This window comes from Grammomys surdaster, unplaced genomic scaffold (genome assembly GCF_004785775.1).
Source record: "Grammomys surdaster isolate TR1022 unplaced genomic scaffold, NIH_TR_1.0 125985, whole genome shotgun sequence".
Classification (NCBI taxonomy): Eukaryota; Metazoa; Chordata; class Mammalia; order Rodentia; family Muridae; genus Grammomys; species Grammomys surdaster.
Window position 1 is genome coordinate 2,833,076 of NW_021620801.1, and position 20,456 is coordinate 2,853,531.

The 20,456-nt window shown below is 42.1% G+C and overlaps 1 protein-coding gene across 4 annotated transcripts in view; it reads left to right on the forward strand.

Annotated features, from left to right (window-relative positions):
• The window catches only part of Lrch1 (leucine rich repeats and calponin homology domain containing 1), a 187,025-nt gene that overhangs the window by 162,336 nt on the left and 4,233 nt on the right, over positions 1-20,456 (forward strand). For all 4 annotated transcript variants that reach the window (XM_028754235.1, XM_028754234.1, XM_028754237.1 and 1 more), the window contains one exon: positions 4,581-4,658. In XM_028754235.1, the coding sequence (XP_028610068.1) occupies positions 4,581-4,658 (78 nt within the window). The remainder of the gene's footprint in view (positions 1-4,580; positions 4,659-20,456) is intronic.

The window sequence follows — 20,456 nt, forward strand, 5'->3', positions numbered from 1 at the left end:
TCTCTCTCTCTCTCTCTCTCTCTCTCTCTCTCTCTCTCTCTCTCTCTCTCTCTCTCTCTCTCTGTGTGTGTGTGTGTGTGTGTGTGTGTGTGTGTGTGTGTGTAGGCACACACTTGCTCTGGTGAGTGTGCAGAGGTCAAGAGGATATCTTAAAAAAGTTGGTTTCCCTTCTCCCATTTGTATGGGTCCTGGAGTTAAACTCAGGTCGTCAGGCTTGTCAGTAGGTGCTTTTACCTACTAAGCCATCTTGCCAGCCCTAGAATCTGGCTGGACCAGGGGTGCCCGTTACCCTGCCCTCCACAGTTCCTGCTCCACAGTAATGTGTCACCAGTAAGAGCTATCATATGTCACACCATACCCTCTTTGAGATTGTTGTTTCCAGCTACACTAGAGCTGTGTGGCCCAAGGTCATATATTTTGGTACCACTGTTGTGCATTCAGCACCAAATGCAGCACAAGGTAGAACAGACAGCCAGTACAGTTACATCTGCCCCATCAGCAGTGCTGAGGGTACCTGTCCTAACTGTATTGCTCCAAGCGTTAAGTGCTCTGGTCTTCCATTTCACGAGACTCATAGTGTGTGTGGTTTTTGTTTTTGTGTTTTGTTTGTTTGTTGTAATGTGGATAGACTCATTGCCATTCTCGATGTACTGAAAATTATCCTTGGGGGTGGGGGTTAGTTTCTTCAGTATTTCAGATTGTATTTCAGGCTGTAAGCAAAACATTGGCATCCCAATTGGTCTAATCAATGTGAGTTTTGATTCCTTGATCAATCAGTTCGCTCTCACATGGCCACTTTTAACACGACGAAGTCTTTATTATTCCTATTATTTATTATCATCATTATCCTTATTAGTAAACAGTTTCTCCCTTGGAGAATTTGGGTCAGTCATACTTCTTGCTTTCCTCTTTAAGGAAATTAATGGTGGAATATTGAAAAATTAGTAGAAGTGTTTAAAATTTACCATTGAAGAATTTTCCTGCATGAATCAAATGGGCCTGCTACTCATCTACCCTTTCCAGGTCACTTGAAGTGAGGGTCTGTGCAGCAGTTGGAAGCTTTGGGGTCAAATCTACTATTTTTAGTGGGTTTGTTTGTTTGTTTGTTGTTGATTTTTTGTTTTTGTTTGTTTTTATGAGGAGACAACATAGCTTTATGGATTTTTAACTTTTGTATCAAAATACATTTGTTGTTGGAGAAAGATGTTGTCTATGGTATATTTTTAGGTGAACTAAAACGGGTTATCTAACTGTATGGCCCCACAGAACTCTGTGTATGTTTTTGTGTGCACTCAGACAGATACTTAGACATAGGAAACCTAGCGTATGTGTATGTTAGCATATCAACTTTACATGCTGTGTGAATTTAAATATATATATATATATATATATATATATATATACACATACATTTTTTTTCAAATTGTAATTTATACTCATTCACACATGGGTTGTAAACACAAAAAGGCAGGACATGGGGAAGGGGATGACACTGGAGCGTGGGTGCTCAGGGGGAATACAGATATTTTTCAGAACAGGGTATCGGCTGGGTGAGCGTTCAGGGGATAGGTCACTATGACTCTGTCTATGACTCACTTGTCCTTATCTAAGTTGGTAATATCTGCCAAGGCTACCTAATTACAAGGTCTATGACTACTCAGGCCGGTAAATTGTCACAACTGCCTGTTTACAATAGCTTATAGCCATCTGTTTATGTGTTTATCCACAGAGACCCAAGACTTGGTGTTAGTATACATGTATGACAGGTCTATTGCTGATTTTAGGCCTTCAGTGTGTAAGCAAGGATGCCCCTGACATCTCCTCCCTTCTCTAAGTATAGACGGGCTGTGGTGAATCTAATCTTGCGAAGGCGGGGATAGAGGCCTGACCTCCAGTAATTGAAGGGGACCTTGTAATGGCTCTGGTCCCCCTGTTGTTGTCCAGTGAGGCATGAGGGCCATACCCGTCCCGATGTCTTTTTCCCGGAGAGGGGATACTTTTGACATCAACCCCTATGCAGTCAGGCTTGTCCCTCAGGGAACCCAGAGAGATATTTTTAACTTTTATTGATATTCCCTTGCAGTGCTTAGCCTCACAGCCTAAGCAAGAATTCAGATCACCTGTCAGAGGGGGTTCTGGGTGGCCCCTCTCTGCCTGGTCTTGGGTGGAAGTCCCCTCTTTTAGGTTGGGTGGAGATGGGTTTTGGGAACACCCTGGATAAAGTAACAACCTCATCTTGAGTCTCGAGGTCCTCCATAGCTAACTTATGATAATGTATCTGAATAAGTTTTGCTACCAAATTATTTATCTGTGGTTTCACAGAGTTAGTCAGCCTATTTGAGGCCCAGGGACCAGAAGAAATAAGCAAAAAGAACCCAAATAATGGTCCCAAGATGAGAGGAGGTACAGTTGACAACTCTGGAGAGGTTGAAAACCAATTCTTGTACCAGCACTCATCTTTCTCTTTCTCTCTCTGACTTTTCTCAGGACCTTCTCTGACCTTTTTCATGCTCTCTTTAACCATCCCTGTCTTGTCTATGTAAAGGCAACATTCTTCTTTAAGGGCTGTACACAGTCAAGAGCTGTACACAGCCTTTTCTATTATAATAGAGTAAATCAAGTCCAATAAGGATCTTTGTGATTTTAGGAGGTCTCTTCAGACAGTGAAAGAGGGATTTCTTCAGATTAGTGATGTCAATCTCTAGCTGTTTGATGTTCTTGCCAATGGCCCTTCAAAGGTCTGAGTAGTATAAGTTCGGAGGCCAGCATCTGGATTAGAACTTCTAACAGCAGACATCACGGGTGATTCATTTTTACCTGGAAAGGAAAAAGAAGGGAATTCTCAGGGAGATTTCTCTTCCCTGGATGTAAATTGTTATTCATCTTATTTATGGTTGGGCCTGGCTTTGTAGGGGTATCTATTTATTTCATTAATCTTTTTGGTAGCCAGTTAGCTGTGCCTTCTGTGGTATCAAACAGGCATATCAATCCTCAGCCCCATAAGGGAACTGGGTCTGGGCCATTCCCTTTAAGGGTAAGAGGGTCCTTCCCCATATCTGTGGCATAGTTTTTATTGGTCTCGGTGATGCCAGAGGCAGTCAGCAGCAGATATGCCATGAGCTTTCAGTTTTAGAGGGTTATAAGTGAACAAGGCATGATGGAGAGTATTTCAGGGGAACTCCTTTTGGAGTGGGGGTACCATTCCCCCTCTTTTGTTTTTAAAGCCAATTTTTCAGGGTTCTTGTAAAATCAAGGCAGAAGCACCAACTGTTGCTCCTTCCACACTAAGAGAGTCATGCAGACATTATTTAAAGAAATATAAATCTATATTAATAATCTCTTTTATCAAAGGACTGTTATAGCACAGCCGACAACTAATCAGACTATATAATATATCGATTAACAATAGCTTCTTCTACTTTTTGTGAGATTACTTCTCTTTTGTCAATTAATTGTTGAGAGAAATTAGGATTTACACCTCTCTTGAGAATATTAAACAGAGACTTAAATTCTTTTGTGGAGAGCTTAAAATAAGTTCTTAGCCAGTTAGCATCTCCTAGAAACCTTTGAAAATAATATGAATTAAGTAAACTCTCTCTCTTTTTTTTTCAGACCCTTTATCTGTTTTTTTTAATTGGATATTTTACATATTTAACTTTCAGTGTTATCTCCTCTCCCACTCGCCCCCAAAATTCCTTATCCCATACCCACTCCCCCTATTTTTATGAGGATGTGCTCCAAACAACCTCCCAGTCCCATCTCCCTGCTCTCAAATTCCCCAACACTAGGGAATCCAAACTTTCGGGGACCATGGCCCTCCACTTCCACTGATGTCTGACAAGGTCACCCTCAATTACCTATACAGGTGGAGACATGAGTCCCTCCCTTTGTGCTCTCAGGCTGGAGGTTTAGACTTTGGGACCTCTGGTTGAAACTTTTGATACTCCTTCTAGAAAGGACCAAAGCACCCACATTTTGATCTTCCTTCTTCTTCTTGAGTTTCATGTGGTCTGTGCGTTGTGTCTTAGGTATTGTGAGTTTTTGGGCTAATATCCACTTATCAGTGAGTGTATACCATGTATGTTCTTTTGAGATTTGGTCACCTCACTCAAGGTAATATTTTCCAGCTCCATCCATTTGCCTAAGAATTTCATGAACTCATTGTTTTTAATAGCTGAGTAGTACTCCATTGTATAAATGTACCACATTTTCTGCATCCATTCTTCTGTTGAAGGACATCTGGGTTCTTTCCAACTTCCGGCTATTATAAATAAGGCTGCTATGAACATAGTGGAGCATGTGCCCCTGTTGTATGTTGAAACATCTTTTGGGTATATGCCCAGGAGTGGTATAGCTGGGTCCTCAGGTAACACTATGTTCAATTTTCTGAGATACCGCCAGACTGCTTTCCATAGTGGTTTTAAACAGCTTTCTAACTAACATGCATATGTAAACTCCTGTGTATACACACACTCCAAGAATATGAACCACAGTATTAAGTTTTTTTTGTCTCTAGATGGATGTTTCTAGATAGCTTTGTATCTTAATAATATGTTGTGTCTGTATGTTTCCATTTTTAGCCCAAACTCAGCATGGCCAAGTGCCGGAGGAATGTGGAAAACTTCCTGGAAGCATGCAGAAAACTTGGCGTTCCTGAGGTAACACCAGACTTAGTTCAGATGGCCACGTTTTGATTTAAAAATGTCAGTTTAGCTGTTTGAACCATTGAATAGACATCTTTTTGTTTGATTGTTTTATATCTTTCTTTTTTAGTTTCAAGAGATACCTTCAAATAACTAACATACAATTTTTAAACTCAAATTGTCCTATTGCAGTGTAACTAAAGTAGCCTTACATGTCTGTTCAGTTCTAAGGAAAAGGGGGAAATCAATGATATGAAATGTGAAATCCCAAATGTGATAGAAAAAGTGCTGATATCAGTGACTATAGAGTAGCTCTGAGGAGCACATCAGAATGGGTGGCCTCCTTAGCCTCGGCTGTTTTGCAAAACCCACTAATTGCTGGATTTCATTCCCCATAGATGTGTATTTTAAGATATGAATCAAACTAATGTTCATTAAAAGTACAACAATTGTTGTCATTGGTGACAATGATGCATGTGCCAGTGTAGTGTGCCAACTACTGACATTTTCCGTTTAGCCCTGCAGTCTACTCTAAGCCCGTTTGGCAGTCCTCTGTAGCCTGCCTAATTACACAGTTTACTTTTTTCCTGTCCCAGGCTCAGTCCCACTGGCCTCCTCAGATGGGGACTTGGAGCTTTCAGAGACTTCCCTATTTAATTTAAGATAAAATGACTCCAAGATTTAGGCAGCAGCTGCACAAGTTAAGATGGTCTTTGTTGCTATGGTGAGCAGAAATGAGAAGTTACCTTTCTTATGGCTACTTTATTTCCTAATGATAAAGATAAAGTAACTTAAAAAGCAAACAGTTAAACAAACAAAAAGCCAAAAAACCTCTTCTGAGAGACTCTGAGATCCTGAGTCACATTTCAAAGTATACTACACAAGGTTATTGAAATCTACCCAGCACCCCTGTCTTCCTATCCCCCCCCCATTTTCCTTTATTTTTCTCTCCCTCTTATTTTGGCTTAGGGGGAGGTTAGAAGGATTCCAGTGTTATTTGAGAAAAGGGAGAATAAATTTCAAGTGTTCTTACATCAAGCTCTTTCAGTGAAGAGAAATTTACAATTCTGTTTGTGAAAAACAAAATCTAATTTTTATATACGGGCCACAGTGTCTTGGTGATCACTTCTGCTTTCAACTCTGTTCGTCCGTGCGTCTGTGTCGTTTGTGTGTGTTTGAATAGTGCACAAACATCTTGGCTTCAGATATTTGTGAAAATACCGATTTCCTGATAACTCGATTCTAGCATGGGTTAGTGGGGGCCCCATTGTGAATCGGAACTCTTCAAGCCAATTTCATGTGGTAAACTACGTGTGTCTGCACTGGAAAGCCCTCATGAATTATGAAGGAGCATCCTTGTCACTGTCCCCTGGCTTACCCTGGGGCAAACGGAATGTGAATGCCCCTCTTCACTTCCTGTGAGAAAAAGAAGGAAGGAAGGGAAATTAGATTACCATAAAAAGAGCAAAACATCAGAATTTCTCAAGTATGGCCTACTGTGGTGCTCCTAACAGTGTAGGCAGCTCATCAGTCTCAAGAAGGGTGGAGGCAAGTGAGTAACACTTACAGAGTTCCATGACCCAGTTGGTTATACTTAGTTATTTTTTATGTCGTAAGTGATTTTCAGTAAGCAAAGCGCACATGAGTGGAAAACCAGAACTCTCCGATTGGAAGGTAACGTTCCTGTTCCACTCAAAGCAACAGAACATTCTCGTCTCACAATGTTTCCCTCAAGGGGATGACATGAAGTCCATCTGTTCTCTAAGACTGCATTAGTTCTGTTCTGTGGGAGAATCACTGTTTGGAACTACAGCCTAAAGTCAGCGTACACTGTTTGTGCAGTTTCTCTGGTACACAGGGGTCTGTGCAAGAGCTGAGCAGACTCAGTTAAGTGATTGCATGTGAAGTCCATTGACAGGATGGGAACAGTTTTTACAATTGTTCTTACTTTAACAGTTCATTTTTTTAATAGTTCCCATTCTTCATAAGTCTCCATCAGTCTTTGATATTTGCCCCAAAGTTGGTCAGCGTTTGTGACATCTTTATGTACAATTGAACAGTTGATCCTCAGATCCAGGCTGTGGGCTGTTGATTATCCAGGGAATATGTCTGTGTGGGGTGTGGTAAGGCAGCATTTCAACTCACTAGATGAATAGTAGGGGGTGTGGGTGAGACTGTCATGTGGCCTGTCAGACCATTCCTGTCAGTAGGCTGGGAAGAGTGACTCTGGGCTGGTCTTCGTGCACACATGGCTTCTTTGATAGGCTAGATTTTGAACTGTAGACAGTACCAGGCAACAGCGGTACCCTGTGTGGGGCTAAGACTATGGGCTATATTTGCAGCTGTCTTTGGTGTCTGTGCAAGTGTCACGTTGGCCATTTGGACACTGCTTTATGGGCTCCTAGATCATTCACAATAGAGTCTTTGTATCACCCAAGTGTCTGAGTCTGGTGAAATCTTAGGCCCATGAAGCCATGTATACATCTGAGTTTCCTTTGTCATTTCTGAGTCAGCTTGGCTCTCCTGTCCTCTGGTTTGCATGTACCAGGCTCCCTGTTGCTATCATTCCACATTTGGACTACTTTAGGAATATTACTGATATTCTCTCAGGTTGAGAGGAGTCTTTGATCAATGAAGAATCAAAGATGTCATACAACAGATATTTATGTGGTTCAGTGAGAATGTTTTCACCCAATTTAAAATAAGTAGCCATGGCCTTAGGACTTGGTAGGAATAGTCTTTCTTTAAACAGGGTGCCTGTTTAGAATGGTGCAGGGGAGTTGTATCTTGGTTTAGAAAGGTACTTTATTTTCACAAGTTGAGACATTGACCAGTCAACAGTGGATGTGGGCACATCGTCAGGCAGTGGTTCTTCTTACCTCATTGGCAACCTGGCCCTGTCAGGAGGATGTGAGGCCACTGTTTTCCATCCCAGTTCACAAGGATAGGGTAGATCTCAGTTTTTACACCAAGTGGAGTTAAGAGTGACATTGTGAATTATACTCAGAGGTTTTCTTCTTTTTATCATCTTTTAGCAATTGGACTTGAGTTTTGTAGTGAGATCTTTCTAGTGAAATAGTAAAAAAAAAAAAGCAGTCCTGTATCTCACATGGTGCGAAGGGTCAGGAGGTTCCACAGATGTAATAACTGATCAGAATTTTGCTATCAGATGGCAAATTGAAACTATAGTTTTGTTTCTGCTTTTAGGAGAAATGAGTGTCTTGTTTTCTTCAAGTTTGTCTCACTTGCCCACAAATGAGGACTTTAGTAATCACTTTAAATTGAAACCAACAGTTCTCTGAAGCGTGGAAATAAGATTCTTGGCATGATATTTATTTTCCTTCTGTAATCTTATTGGATAGTTCTGTAGTTGGAGGAAGAAATACGAGCTGGCAGTGTTATTATACTGACTTGTAAGGTCATGCTTTAAATCAACTCCTCTCTTTTTAAAGGTTTGTTTTTCTTTTTAATTGTGAGCACGTATGTGGATCTGTGTGAAGGTCTGGGATATGTGAGTACAGTTGCCTGTTAAGGCGAGAAGAGGGAATCAGACCCCGTACTGCTGGGAGTAAAAGGCAGCTCTCCATCCCTGTCAGTTCTTTTCTGAGTACCATACCCTCACTCGTGTGAGCATCCTCTCCCTGGTGTGTACTTTGTTCCTGCCCTTAGTCAGTCAGTAGCCTTCCAACCTGTCTCCATGCATAGCTGAAAATAAACCATCTTAAAATCACCTTTTTATTTTATTGTAAATATAAGGACAGAGTGTAAATTTAATTTTATTTCAGGTATATTCATTTAGTTGTTTTTTTTTTTTCAAGATGGCTGGGCACCTTTTTTTGTTGTTGTTGGCAATGACTTAAGCGTAGAGGAAAGTTTTACAATAGAGACCCAATTTTGAATAACAGTCAAATTGCATGTGTAGATAAATTAGCTTGACAATATTAGAGCTGCCCTCTACATTTATAAAAATTGATGATTCTTTATTGTATATTTGGAGAGATCTAGAAATCCTCCCATCTGTCTCTTCAACCCACCAGACAGTACCTGGTCACTAAGTTTGGGTTTTACATTTTTAGAGTGATCATCAACATACTGTTCTGTGGTCATTTCAATAAAGATATAAGCATGTTGACTTTTGAAGTTAGATTATCTGTAAGTAAGCACACTACCATTTTCTAACTAGAACGTCTGCCTGGATATGATTAGCTCTTAGAATGTAGACTCTGTGGCACTAGTTGGGTCCTAGCAGAGTTTCTGTTGCTGTGATAAACACCATGACCAAAAAGCATCCTGGGGAGGAAGGTTTGTTTCTTCCTACAACTCCCAGGTAGCGGTCCATCACTGAAGGAATCGAGGGCAGGAACTGGGACGGAGGCTGTGGAGCAGCGGTTCTCGGCCTTCCTAACCCTGCAGCTCTTTAGCAGCTCCTCATGCTGTGGTGACCCCCAACCATAACATTATTTCCAGTGATACTTCATAACTATAATTTTGCTACTGTTATGAATCATAATGTAAATATCTGTGTTTTCCAGGGTCTTAGGTGACCCCTAGGAAAAGGTTGTTTGGCCCCAAAGGGTTATGACCCACAGGTTGAGAATTATCGCTGTGATGGAACATTGCTTACTGACTTGCTTGTTCAACCTCTTCTCTTCTACGGTGGCATAGGCCCATGCCTCCACAGATAATAACATTCACAGTGGACTGGGCCCCAGTACACCAGTTAACAGTCAAGAAAATGTCCCTCAGGCAAGTCTGATGGAGGCAATTCCTCGACTGAGGTTACTTCTTCCCAAGTAGACTTAGAAGCCACCCTAAGTCTACCCATGTCAACTTGCCACAGAAGCATGTGACCTCTTGTCCCCCAAATCTCCTGCTAATATCACAGAATAAAACATAGAATAACTTTAAACACCCCCCATCTTTAAAATTTTCAACACTTTGACAGGCATGGTCGTACATGCCTTTAATCCCAGCACTCAGCAGCCAGAAGCCTGCATATGTTTGAGTTTGATCTATATAACAAGCTCCAGGCCAACCAGGCCTATATAGATTTATCCTGTCTCAAAACAAACAAGACAAAACAAAATTAAAACAACAACAAAATTTACTTTAAATGGCAATTTTTTAAAAAAAAAATACCAAGTCCTTTAACTGTGGCGGCTTGTAAAATCTGAAGTAAGTTATATGCATTTTTTTCATTCCGAAAGGGGAAACTGAGGCACAGTTACAATAAGATCAAAACAAAAACAAAGTCTGTGTAAAGAGCTCAGTGTCCAGGATGGGACTCACTTACGATCTTCTGGTCTCCTAAGACTCAGGCAGCTCCACTTCTTTGGCTCTGCCCTTTATGGTATATACAGCTTGTCTCAGGCTCAGTGTGGCTTCATTCCATACCTGCCAATGTCCTTGGCAGCCATCTTGTCATCCGGCACCTCTGATAGCCCAGGGTTTCCACTGCAGCTAAGGCTGCACCTTCCCTAGTGGCCTCTCATGATGACAAGCCTCAACTTCTTTCCATGACCCCTTCAGTCTTGGAGTTGTCATTGCCACTGAGGCTGCATCCTGACCCGTGGCCTCTCTGATTTCTTTAAGGGAGATCCTGCCCCTGTCACATAGTGTCAAGCCTCAGCCGCTCTCCATGACACCTTCATACCTTCAAAACCAGGACCATACAGGAGACTCTTACATATTATTTACCAAGTTCTGCTGCCAAACCAGTGTGCAGCCCCTTGATTGGACCACAGGTTCCATGTGCTGACCCTGAACAGCACTTCCCAGAAGACTTCACTCCTGTGGTAAAGTCAATCATAGATGATTTCTCAGCCCCAACTAACCAGAATTGGTTGTCCAGTAAAGCAAATCCTTTACTTCAGTAGTGCTAGTATCTTGTTGATTGCAGCTGATGAGACACCACGGATTCTTAATTTGAAATAGCACACGGCCAGTCCTGATAGCCTTTGAGGGAATCCCAGACTTCCTTCTGAAACCTCACAAGTCAGGCCTCCATCATCAGCAATGTTCTTAGCATCATCTTTCACGTCCCCACAGTAGGTTATTGAGCTCTTGAGCACTCAATGGCTTTTCTAGCCAAAGATTCAAAACCCTCAACCTTCCTCTCTCAAAACAACCCAGGGCCATAACAGCTTCATGGTCTGGTTCATCACAGCAAACCCCTTCTCTGGTACCAGTTCCTGTCCTAGTTTTCTTTCTGCTGCTGTAATAAACACCGTTGCATTGCTATGAAGAGACACCATGATCAAGGCAACTCTTATAAGGGAAAGCATTCAGAGATTTAGTCCATCACAGCGGAGAACATGACAGCATTCAGGCAAGCATGGTGCTAGTTGAGAACTACACCCTGATCTGCAGACACGGAGACAGAGAGAGAAACAGATCGACAGCAACAACTGATCAATACCAGTTTGTCAGATTAGAGAGTCCTTCACAGCCAACGAGGTACAGAAAGCCTTTGCCAACAGCTCAGCCGGCAGAAGGAGTAAGAAGTTCCATGAATGAATAGGCAAATGAGTGGAGGAGGAGGTCATTCTCAGACGTATACATGGCTAATAGATACCTGGAAAAAATGTTTATTGTTCTTAGCCATCAAGGGACTTTTCAAACAAAAACCATCGCTGTCAGAATGGTTGTCATTAAGAAAAAAGCCAAATGAACTAAGATGCCAGTGAGGGTGGAAATGGTGGTTACAGCAGCAACCGGGAGAGTCGGGATGGCAGCTCCTCAGAAGCATGGAAAATGTCCACGTGGCCCAGCTATGGTGTTCCTGGGTACAGACTTGAAGGAATCCAGGCCAGCATTCCACAGAGATACCCATACACGAGTGGGAGCACTGTAGGCTTCAGTAGGCAGGCTTGGAGTCAGCCTAGGCGCCCATCAGAGACAGTCGGCAGCACCATGCTCTTTGCCTTCAGCAATAGAGTAAAACAATTTGATGTTGTGTAGGTAAATGGATGGTCATCATTTCATAAATAAGCCAGACTCAGAGTGAGAGTGATGGTATATACATATATACATGCATTTATATCATATAAGCTAACACCTAGCGAAAGAACATCGGTAAATAATTTCGCTGGTGATGCTGGCTCAGGAGGCAGAGGCAGGCAAAGAGCACTGTGGTTTCCAGACCTGTCTGGTATATGCACATCTAGTATACATAGTGAGTTCCAGGCTTGCTGACTCTGCCTCAAAGGAAAAAGAAATCACTTATTTTTTTTTTTTAAGACAGGCAGACATCCAGATTGTCTATGAAAACTAGGCCTGCTGCCAGATCTGTCTCTCTTCCGTTTTGGAGCCCGTCCTCTCTGGAGAGTCTGAGTCAATCCTTACTAGCAATTTCAGTCACATACTTGTGTTTAATCTAAGCTTATTTCTTAGACTCTGCTGGTTGTGATTTTTCTTTCGTCCTATAGTGGGAAATTAAATCAACATTGCTTCAGATGAGTTCTAAGTAAATTAACTGTTTTGCAAATGTTTTCAGTCATTACGAGTATTTTGTAAAAAAAAAAAAAAATGAGGGCATGTAGCCTCTGCAAATCTCCCGCTTTAGTGTTTTCTGATTTAGTTCTCAGCAATAAAAGAGTGCTGTAACCTCAGGAAACCCCAGTTCTCTCGGGAGTTTCCTTCATGGCTAGCATCACTGTGAGGGCTGAAGCTGTAGGCTGTTGGATACATGCTGTGGCGTATCCAACTGTGATCATGCTGTGGGACTGAGTTAGAGACTAGTTCTCAGATGGCCACAGCAGCCCACCACATTCCACAGTCATTTGCCTCAAAATCAGACTTAGTCCTGATTGGTTTTTTTTTCCCCTTAGAGGTCATAATTTAACTTAAATGACCATAACCTGAGACTCTGGGTTTATCTGCTGTAATTAAGCCTAGCTTCTATGACATAGTGAGATTGTTTCTTCAATGAAAGGGATGGTCTGAGTCCTTTACTTCCCCAGAAGTAGACTTCTGAGAGTGCCCACCTCACCGGAAGAAATACCCCTCCAAACTGCAAGGTGGTCTGAGCCTGGCAGTGCTACTACAGAGCTGACTGGTAGTGTTCCTTGGTATTCTTGCTTGGCTTTTGTTTTGTTTGGATTTGTTTTTCGACAGTCTTGTTATGGATCCCGGGCTGTCCCCAAACACAGCCTCTCCAGGGCTGGGGTTATAAGTGAGTGCCACCACCCTGGCAACGTGGCTTGCTTCTACCATGGAAATAGCCCAAGAAGGCCACAGTTTAGTTTGTGTTTAAGTCTCTCATGTCTGTTTCCTTAGACATTACTGGTCAGGTGCAGCATCACACTAGAAAGTTCTTCCTGCAGTAGCAACCTTCTCTGTGGGAAGGAGCTATTTCCCACCTGTTAATCCTTGGCCAGCATCTGCCCCTAGTAAGATCCAGGTTACTTGTGGCTGTTTTAATTCTTGGGAGGTCTCTTAATAGTGGTATCTTGGTTCTCTGAGATTTACTGTGAAAACGTGTGAGATTGGGTAGATTTAGCATGATTTGTTAATCTTAAAATATCTTTTGTCGGTGCCGGAGGGATGGCTTATTGGTTAAGAGAGATGGCTTATTGGTTAAGAGAGATGATTTATTGGTTAAGAGAAATGGTTTATTGGCTGGAGAACCTGAGTTCTGTTCCCAGCACCCAAGCCACAAGAGTCTAACAGTCTATAAATCTTTAAATTGTCTTTTGTTAAGAGCATCTCTGCCATCATAAAGGATTTCATTATCATCATCCCACCTGGTATCTTACCTGAGGGTATCAGGCTGAACCCAGAGGATACAGGCAAGATGAGCCCTTGGATTCAGAATAGCCTTTCATTTGAGATTGCTGTGCTTAACAAGGAAGCTACGATAAAAGGCTAATACTCCAGCAAGGTATTTAAAAGTATATATATATACACACATATAATATGCATTTTAAATGCTTTGCTCAATTTGGAAATTGTATTTGTGAAATGTCACAGATATCGTCAATCTTTAAGTTGAAAGCAAAACACAACTTATCTTTCTTACTGGCTTATCAGTTATAATTACTGTTAATTTTGATTTTCATGATTTAAAATCCTGGTTCAGACCCGGTGGTAGTTCTCAAGGCAGAAGCAGGCAGATCTCTATGAGTTCAAGGCCAGCTTGGGCTACATAGCAAGTTCCAGGCCAACTCCTGGTTTAGAAACTCAATGCATGCAGAAGTGGAATCCCGATAGCTGTGGGCTGTGAGGGCTTCCCAGAAGTCTCCACACATAATTATGACGCATAAGCTCCATATAAGTGGAGATAAAATATGGAGCAGAGCATCCTGCTGTTCTTGAAGAGTAGTGAAGGGATTTAGATAATAACCTATTATGTGCCAGGCTTTCCGACTGCACATCTCAGGCCTCCTTAGGACTTTTCTGTTATCCCAGGGCTCTGAAGGCCAAGTCTGGAGGCTCTTGAATTTGAGGCCATTCTGAACTCTACCATGAAACCTTGACTCCACAAAAAAAGAAAAAAAGGATTGAAGATGCAACTTTAGATTTTGTATTTTTCCCTTAGTAATGTTTAAGCCCTAGGTGTGATCAATGAATAGCTTACACTTCTGTGCCGCTGATGAGCACATAATACCACTTCAATATTAGGACTCTTCTTAATTCAAGAACGGTGTGCACATTGCACAGCATGCTGTGGTGTGGTATGACTGTCCAGTTTGCATAGACCGCACTGGGGACTCTACTTTTGTCACAGACTTAAGAACTTGAAATAAGGGTTGACTCCTGCTATTTGCTAGTAACCAAAAATGTGTGCTTTCCAGTTGTTCTTCCCTGTCGTGTTAATTGTATGCACTGTCTCTTTCTGTTCTAACGGCTGCCCTCGGATTAGGCCGACCTGTGCTCTCCGTATGACATCCTGCAGTTGGATTTTCGTCACATTCGAAAGACTGTTGACACTCTGCTGGCACTCGGGGAGAAACCCCCACAATCAACTTCTGCCCTCCGCTCCAGGGACCTTATAGGCTTCTGTCTTATCCATGCCCTCCTTATAGTACTGGCCTATATCGCTTACCGCTGGAATGCTCTGTCCGCCTAACTCCTGCATGTGCATCCGAACGCTCTGCTCTGGCACCCTGGTCCGTCCCAGCTCCTCCCTCCATCGGAGCCTTTGCCTTGCAAACTCCCATCCCTGTCATCTCTTCAGTTAGCTGTCTGGTTTTGAAATTGAACATTTATAAACCAGATTTTTTTCCTGAAGCACAAACTTTGTAGAATATAGTTCTCACTGAGTAATTTCTTGCATTTGACTGAAAAGCAACAGCGACAGCAAAGCCTGTCAGACCATACCTCATGCTCCTTCTCGTACATGGTGTGTGCGGCAGTGCTGCTGTGGGTCCTGCTGTCTCCCATGAGCCTCTGCTCTGTGCAGGAGGTAAAGAGAACCAGGACAGGAACAGGGTGGGTTTAGCCTATGGGAGTCTTGATCCTTGATTCTGGTCCTAATTCAGGACTAGCAATTGAGCTGTAGAGGGATTGCCTTGCAGAGAAAAGAAGCCAGCATTGGGTCCAGTATGATTTCTAAAAATCTCTAATGATACCATTGTTGACCATGCTGAGAAGTCTTATCTGGAGAATGACTGCTTTGCTGGCTGGTTAGTTGGAGTCCTCCCTCTTTGCTGCAAGGGGGTTGTGAAGGGCACCCAGGAGGATTGCCACAAATGTCCACCAGAGCACACCCTCCATGCCCTCTGTGCCCTCTGCAGGCATATTCTGGGGAAGTGCCTTCCTGTTAGAGCGCCACCTGGTGGATCTGCTTAGCCTGCTTTTCCTTTTTGTTAGGTCTGTTCTGAAGCTAAGAAAAGGGTTTTATAGAAAGGATTTCTATTTTTGCATAATGTGATGGGTCATTTTACTTTCTCGATATATTTCATAACTGCATATCCAGAATGTGATGGATTTGACTATTCAGTTTCAAATAAATCTATGGGTCTTGGAACATTCTCAGCACCAGGGGCCTTGGGTTATTATAGCAGCAGCCTGTAAGATTGCTTTTATTTTAGATGAGTATTTCTCCCCATTTACTTTGAATGTTCATTTGGCCTTTGATTTCCAGTAATATTAATGATCCAACTGTTTGTTTTTAAGTCCATCTTTAAAGGCTTGCATATCAGCCTCAGTTTTGGGAGCAAAGTGATTCTTTTGTGTGTGTGTGTGATTAAAGAAAAAAAAAAGGTAGATTGTAATGTAGGCCCAGATCTCCCGGAGTCCTGGGATGCCATTTTACGATGTGAGAAGCCCCTGCTGCAAGCTCCAGTCACACTGTCTGCTTCCTTTTATACCCTATACACTGCTTCTTGGGTTGGGAAGATGATGGAGTTAACGCCTTCAAGATAAATGTCTAGTTTGCTGAAATATGAACGTTCCTCAGATATGGCTGCTAAGAAGATTATCATATTTTTCTGAACATATTCATGAGAACCTTGGAGATGAGATTCTGAAAATCCTCCATACTTGAGGGTTATATTTATAAAGCTTCTTTGCTGCAAAATCAGATATGATTTCAAACAAACAAAACAAACAAACAAACAAACAAAAACGGAAAACATTCTTTATGTTGTAAGATGTTAGATTGTCTGAGCCTTTTTCTCCCAGCTTTGTGTTGATGGTGAATACAGGGTACGTGATGTGAGTTGTGTCTGAATAGCCACAGATTTATGAATCGCCTTTGGTGCTATCTTGTACTTTTCTGTAACAATAAAGTCTCTTTGTACAGTGTCTGGTGGCCACCCAGAGCCGTAAGTTGCTTAATAAACACAATTTGGGTGATTAATCCGAGCTTTTTTTTTCCTTGGCTCATTGGTACATTTATTCCTGGGTGCCCAGAGTGGCTCTTGGCATTTCCACCGAGCTCTGCCATGCATGGGGACTTTCCTTCAGTGGTCACCACAGTTTGTTTGCTTTCCGTCTTCTTCATGGGGAGAAAAGGGAATTTGAGAAAACAAGCTGGGTTCCTGGCTCAAGGTAAAAATAGCATCAATCAACATCAAGTGAGTAAAGCAGTCCCATGAGATCAGATTGATCTTCAATGTTAACTTTCCACGCATTTCTCCCCTGGCATCCCGAGGATTCCCTGGCTAACACTTTTCATCTTTCATGTCCTTAATTTACACCCTAATGTGCTGCTCTCCTTGCGGGGGTTGCTGTGTGCTATTTTTTTCATTATGCAGACCAGTCACTCACGGAGCATAATTAACTCAGCCCTTCAGGCACAACTTTGAATGGGTCATTTGGCTTATTGTAAGCAAGCCATTAATTTCTGTTTGGAACACTGGGCCCCTCTGTGGTGCTTCCCCACAGTCCAGACACCAGCTCACGAGCTTAAGGGATACCTGCCATTGCAGCGCAGCTGGGGACACCTGACTAATCTTCCTTCAGGGACTCAGTTGTGTGATTTGTCCCACATACCAGGTCCCCATCTTCTCATAAGAAAGAGTGTTTCTAAGTATTTCCTTCTAATACATGTTGAAGAGAAACAACTGTTTACATTTCCATTTCGCAGTAACCATTGTGAGAGAGCTCGTTCTTCCATTCCTGCGATTGGTATAAAATGATCCATTTAGTCTGAGGATTTCCAGACTTTATGTAACAATTTATATGGTTCCTTCTGGATTTCAGATCCACACCACCTCATTGTCTTTAACACTACAAAAAAGGGGGCCATTAAAAAAAATCCTTGTTAATTCCAAAGCAGGACAACTGAATAGGGTTTTTTAAAGGTTAAGTAAATGCACTTGCTATCACAATGCTATTTGTCTGTAAAAAATTCTTTAGTTAGTGCATTATCTCCAGAAGTCACACCAGTCCTGGTCTGAGTTAAAATTTTAGGAGACTGAGAGCTTAGGTAAATACGTTTGGGTGTTGAGAATGGCACCCAGGGCCTTGGCTTAGGCTAAGTGTATTTTCTACCTCTAATCTGTGTCTCCTTAAAAATATTTTTAATATAATCTTCTTTCACAGGGTTTGGTTTTAAAGGCTAGGTTTGAGACTTCAAAATTACCTTTCAACAGACAACCCTTTGGCTAGGTGGACCTGTGCATTTTACTTTCCTTCCCCTCACCCTTGGCTTTTCCAGCAGTATTGTTCATTCTTGGTCCATTTGGCTATTCCTTGTGTGTTGACCGTGTGCTGTGTACTGGCCCTATGGGAGGTTCTGCACATAAAATAGTGCTCAAGATCCAGGTCCTTGTCCTCAGAAAGTTTGTAGTCCATACCAGGTTTCAGCATTTAGGGGGCAGACCAAAGACAGATATCTTATGATTTTTAGGGTAGTGGTTTCTGATGCAACTAACTAGCTTGTCATTGAATCATGAATGCCATCATACAGGACATAGAAGCCCATAAGCAGTTCTGTGTGCAAATAAAACTTTATTCACAAAAAAATAGAGTGGGAATTGGATTGCCCTGCAGGTCTTAGATTGTAGACTCCGGATCAAATGGCTTCTTAGAAAGCAAAGGGATTTCCATTTCCCAAAAATGGATTCCACCACTGGGAAAGTAATGGAATGCGCCTGCTCTAGAAAACATTGAGTGTTACTGATAAGCAGAATAATATTTGTGATTTCATCATTTTAAAAAATAACACTGGATATTAAAAAATAATAGGATGCCCATGGATATACCATGTGTCCTCTGTCACATTTTCAACAAGTCCTCTGATATCCTGTGACAGCTTTAGTTCATGTAAAGTCAGTAACTACACACTCCTTTCTGCTGCTTTAAGTCAGTTCTGTACAGGGGTCTCCTGAGGTGGCGTCTGACCTGCTTGGCTCTTGGAAGCCCTTGCTCTTCTGCACTGTGCATGGCCCCAATGTCAACCCACAGCAACTCCAGTCCCACTCCAGCTTCTGATCCCACTTTGGGGAGGTGCAAGGGACACAACTGTTGTAATGGAAAGTGGCTCTGTCCATACGTGCTCTGCATTTCTCCAGGATCTGTGTTCATCCTTCCAAACAGCACAGAGTTGTCTTCCATTCCAGTCCTGTTTCAGAATACCTGTGACTGTTATTATCTCTATAGGGTTTCTGGCCTTCTAGCCTTGTTTTCTTAGATGGCACCAAACCTTCATGATCTGGATGGGCATGAGTAGAAATTAAAAATAAGGGCTTGAGAGGAATGTTTCTGTTTGTGTTTCTAGGTGATCCCTGACTTAATGATATTCAATTAGGATTGTCCATGCTTTAGATGGTACCCTTCTGAAAAACCATTTCCTTTTTTTCTCTTTCAGGATAGGGCTCAATAAGCTGCATGAGCTATTGAGCACTGTATAGAATATATATTCTATATAAGTATAGAATAAGTTCTGTATTAGACAGTTTTCCTCAACTGTAGGCTAATGAAGTGTCCTGAGCATGTGTGTGCTAGATGCTGGGCTAAGCTATGATGTAAGTTAGGCTGAGAATCCAGTGTCTCGCCACTGCCTTCCTTACCAGCTCAGAGAGCATCCCGTAGCATAGGCAGACTTCAGACTCCTGATCCTCTAGACTCCACCTCCTGTGTTCTGGATTGCAAGCACGCTCTACCACCTTTCTGTTCACGTAGTGATCACTCAGAATTTTGGTTGAACTTGTATCGCACAAAAAGTTTTGTTAACTTGATGCATATATACATTTTTTGCAGACGTTTTTATTTTTCTTTTCATTAGGTTTTTTTTTCACTCTTTACATGGAAACCTCACATCTTTAGGTTGACAGTGTTTTGATCTTTTCTTTGTAGCTTGTAAATTTTTCTTTACGGGCCTGGAGGAGCTGATTCAGTGGGTGAGATTGCTCTTGCAGCCATGAGGCAGAGCACATCTTCCTGTAATGTAGTTCCAGGGAATCCAGCACCTTCTGGCATCTGCGGACATGTACACACATGTAGTATATATAAACCCATGTGTGCGTACACGCACACACGTGTGCGCGCACACACATACAATAAGTAAATAAATCGTAAGTATTTTTTGGTTTAGAAAATTCTCCCAAACCTATTTGTTAAAGAAAATATTAAATATTCTCTTTTTACTCAAAAGCATTTAGAGTTGTTTTTTTAAGCTTTTAATTAATTTTAGCATATGATACAAAATATTGACTGACTGACTCTCTCTTCTAAAATAATATCTGATACCAGAAGCTTAGCTATATTAAGTGTTTATAATTTCCTACTGGGTCAGAGGTGAGCTTGGGTGCTGGGGCAATTAAAAAGAATAGGGAGAACATGCCTCTGCCCCTTTAACTAGCTATGGTAGAGTAACAACAGAGCCAAGAAATGTCCTGGCCAGTGCAGATGGTGGCAGAAAAGGACAGGACTGCCATCCTGTTACAGATGTCCCTCACCATGCCCCCTGGGTCACCATCCCTTCCAACCTGGCTCATGACTCTCTCTCAACTTTGGTCAAACAAGGCCTCTACCCTTTCTACTTTGACATTTGGCCATTAGACTGACCAGCAGTGTAAACTCACATACTTGCCTGATACATGGCAGAGCAGATCATTCTGTTTGATTCTCCACAGAAGCATAAAGGCATGGTAAAATTATTCTTATGTTACCCCATGTGGCCCTTTTCTAAGGCCTGGGATCCAAGCCCCTCTCTTATTCAGTAAAGGCAAGTGATGGGGGGGGGGGGGGGGGAAGGGGGGGAAGGAGGGAAGGAGGGAAGGAGAGAGGGAGAGAGAGAAAAAAAAGAGAGAGAGGGGGGAAGATGGAGACACTCGGGCCCTTTTGAGACCGTGGAACAAGTTTCTGGAGATACCAGGGCATGCCTTTGAAAGGTCTTTTTCTCACAGTGCCTGTGTCTATGGA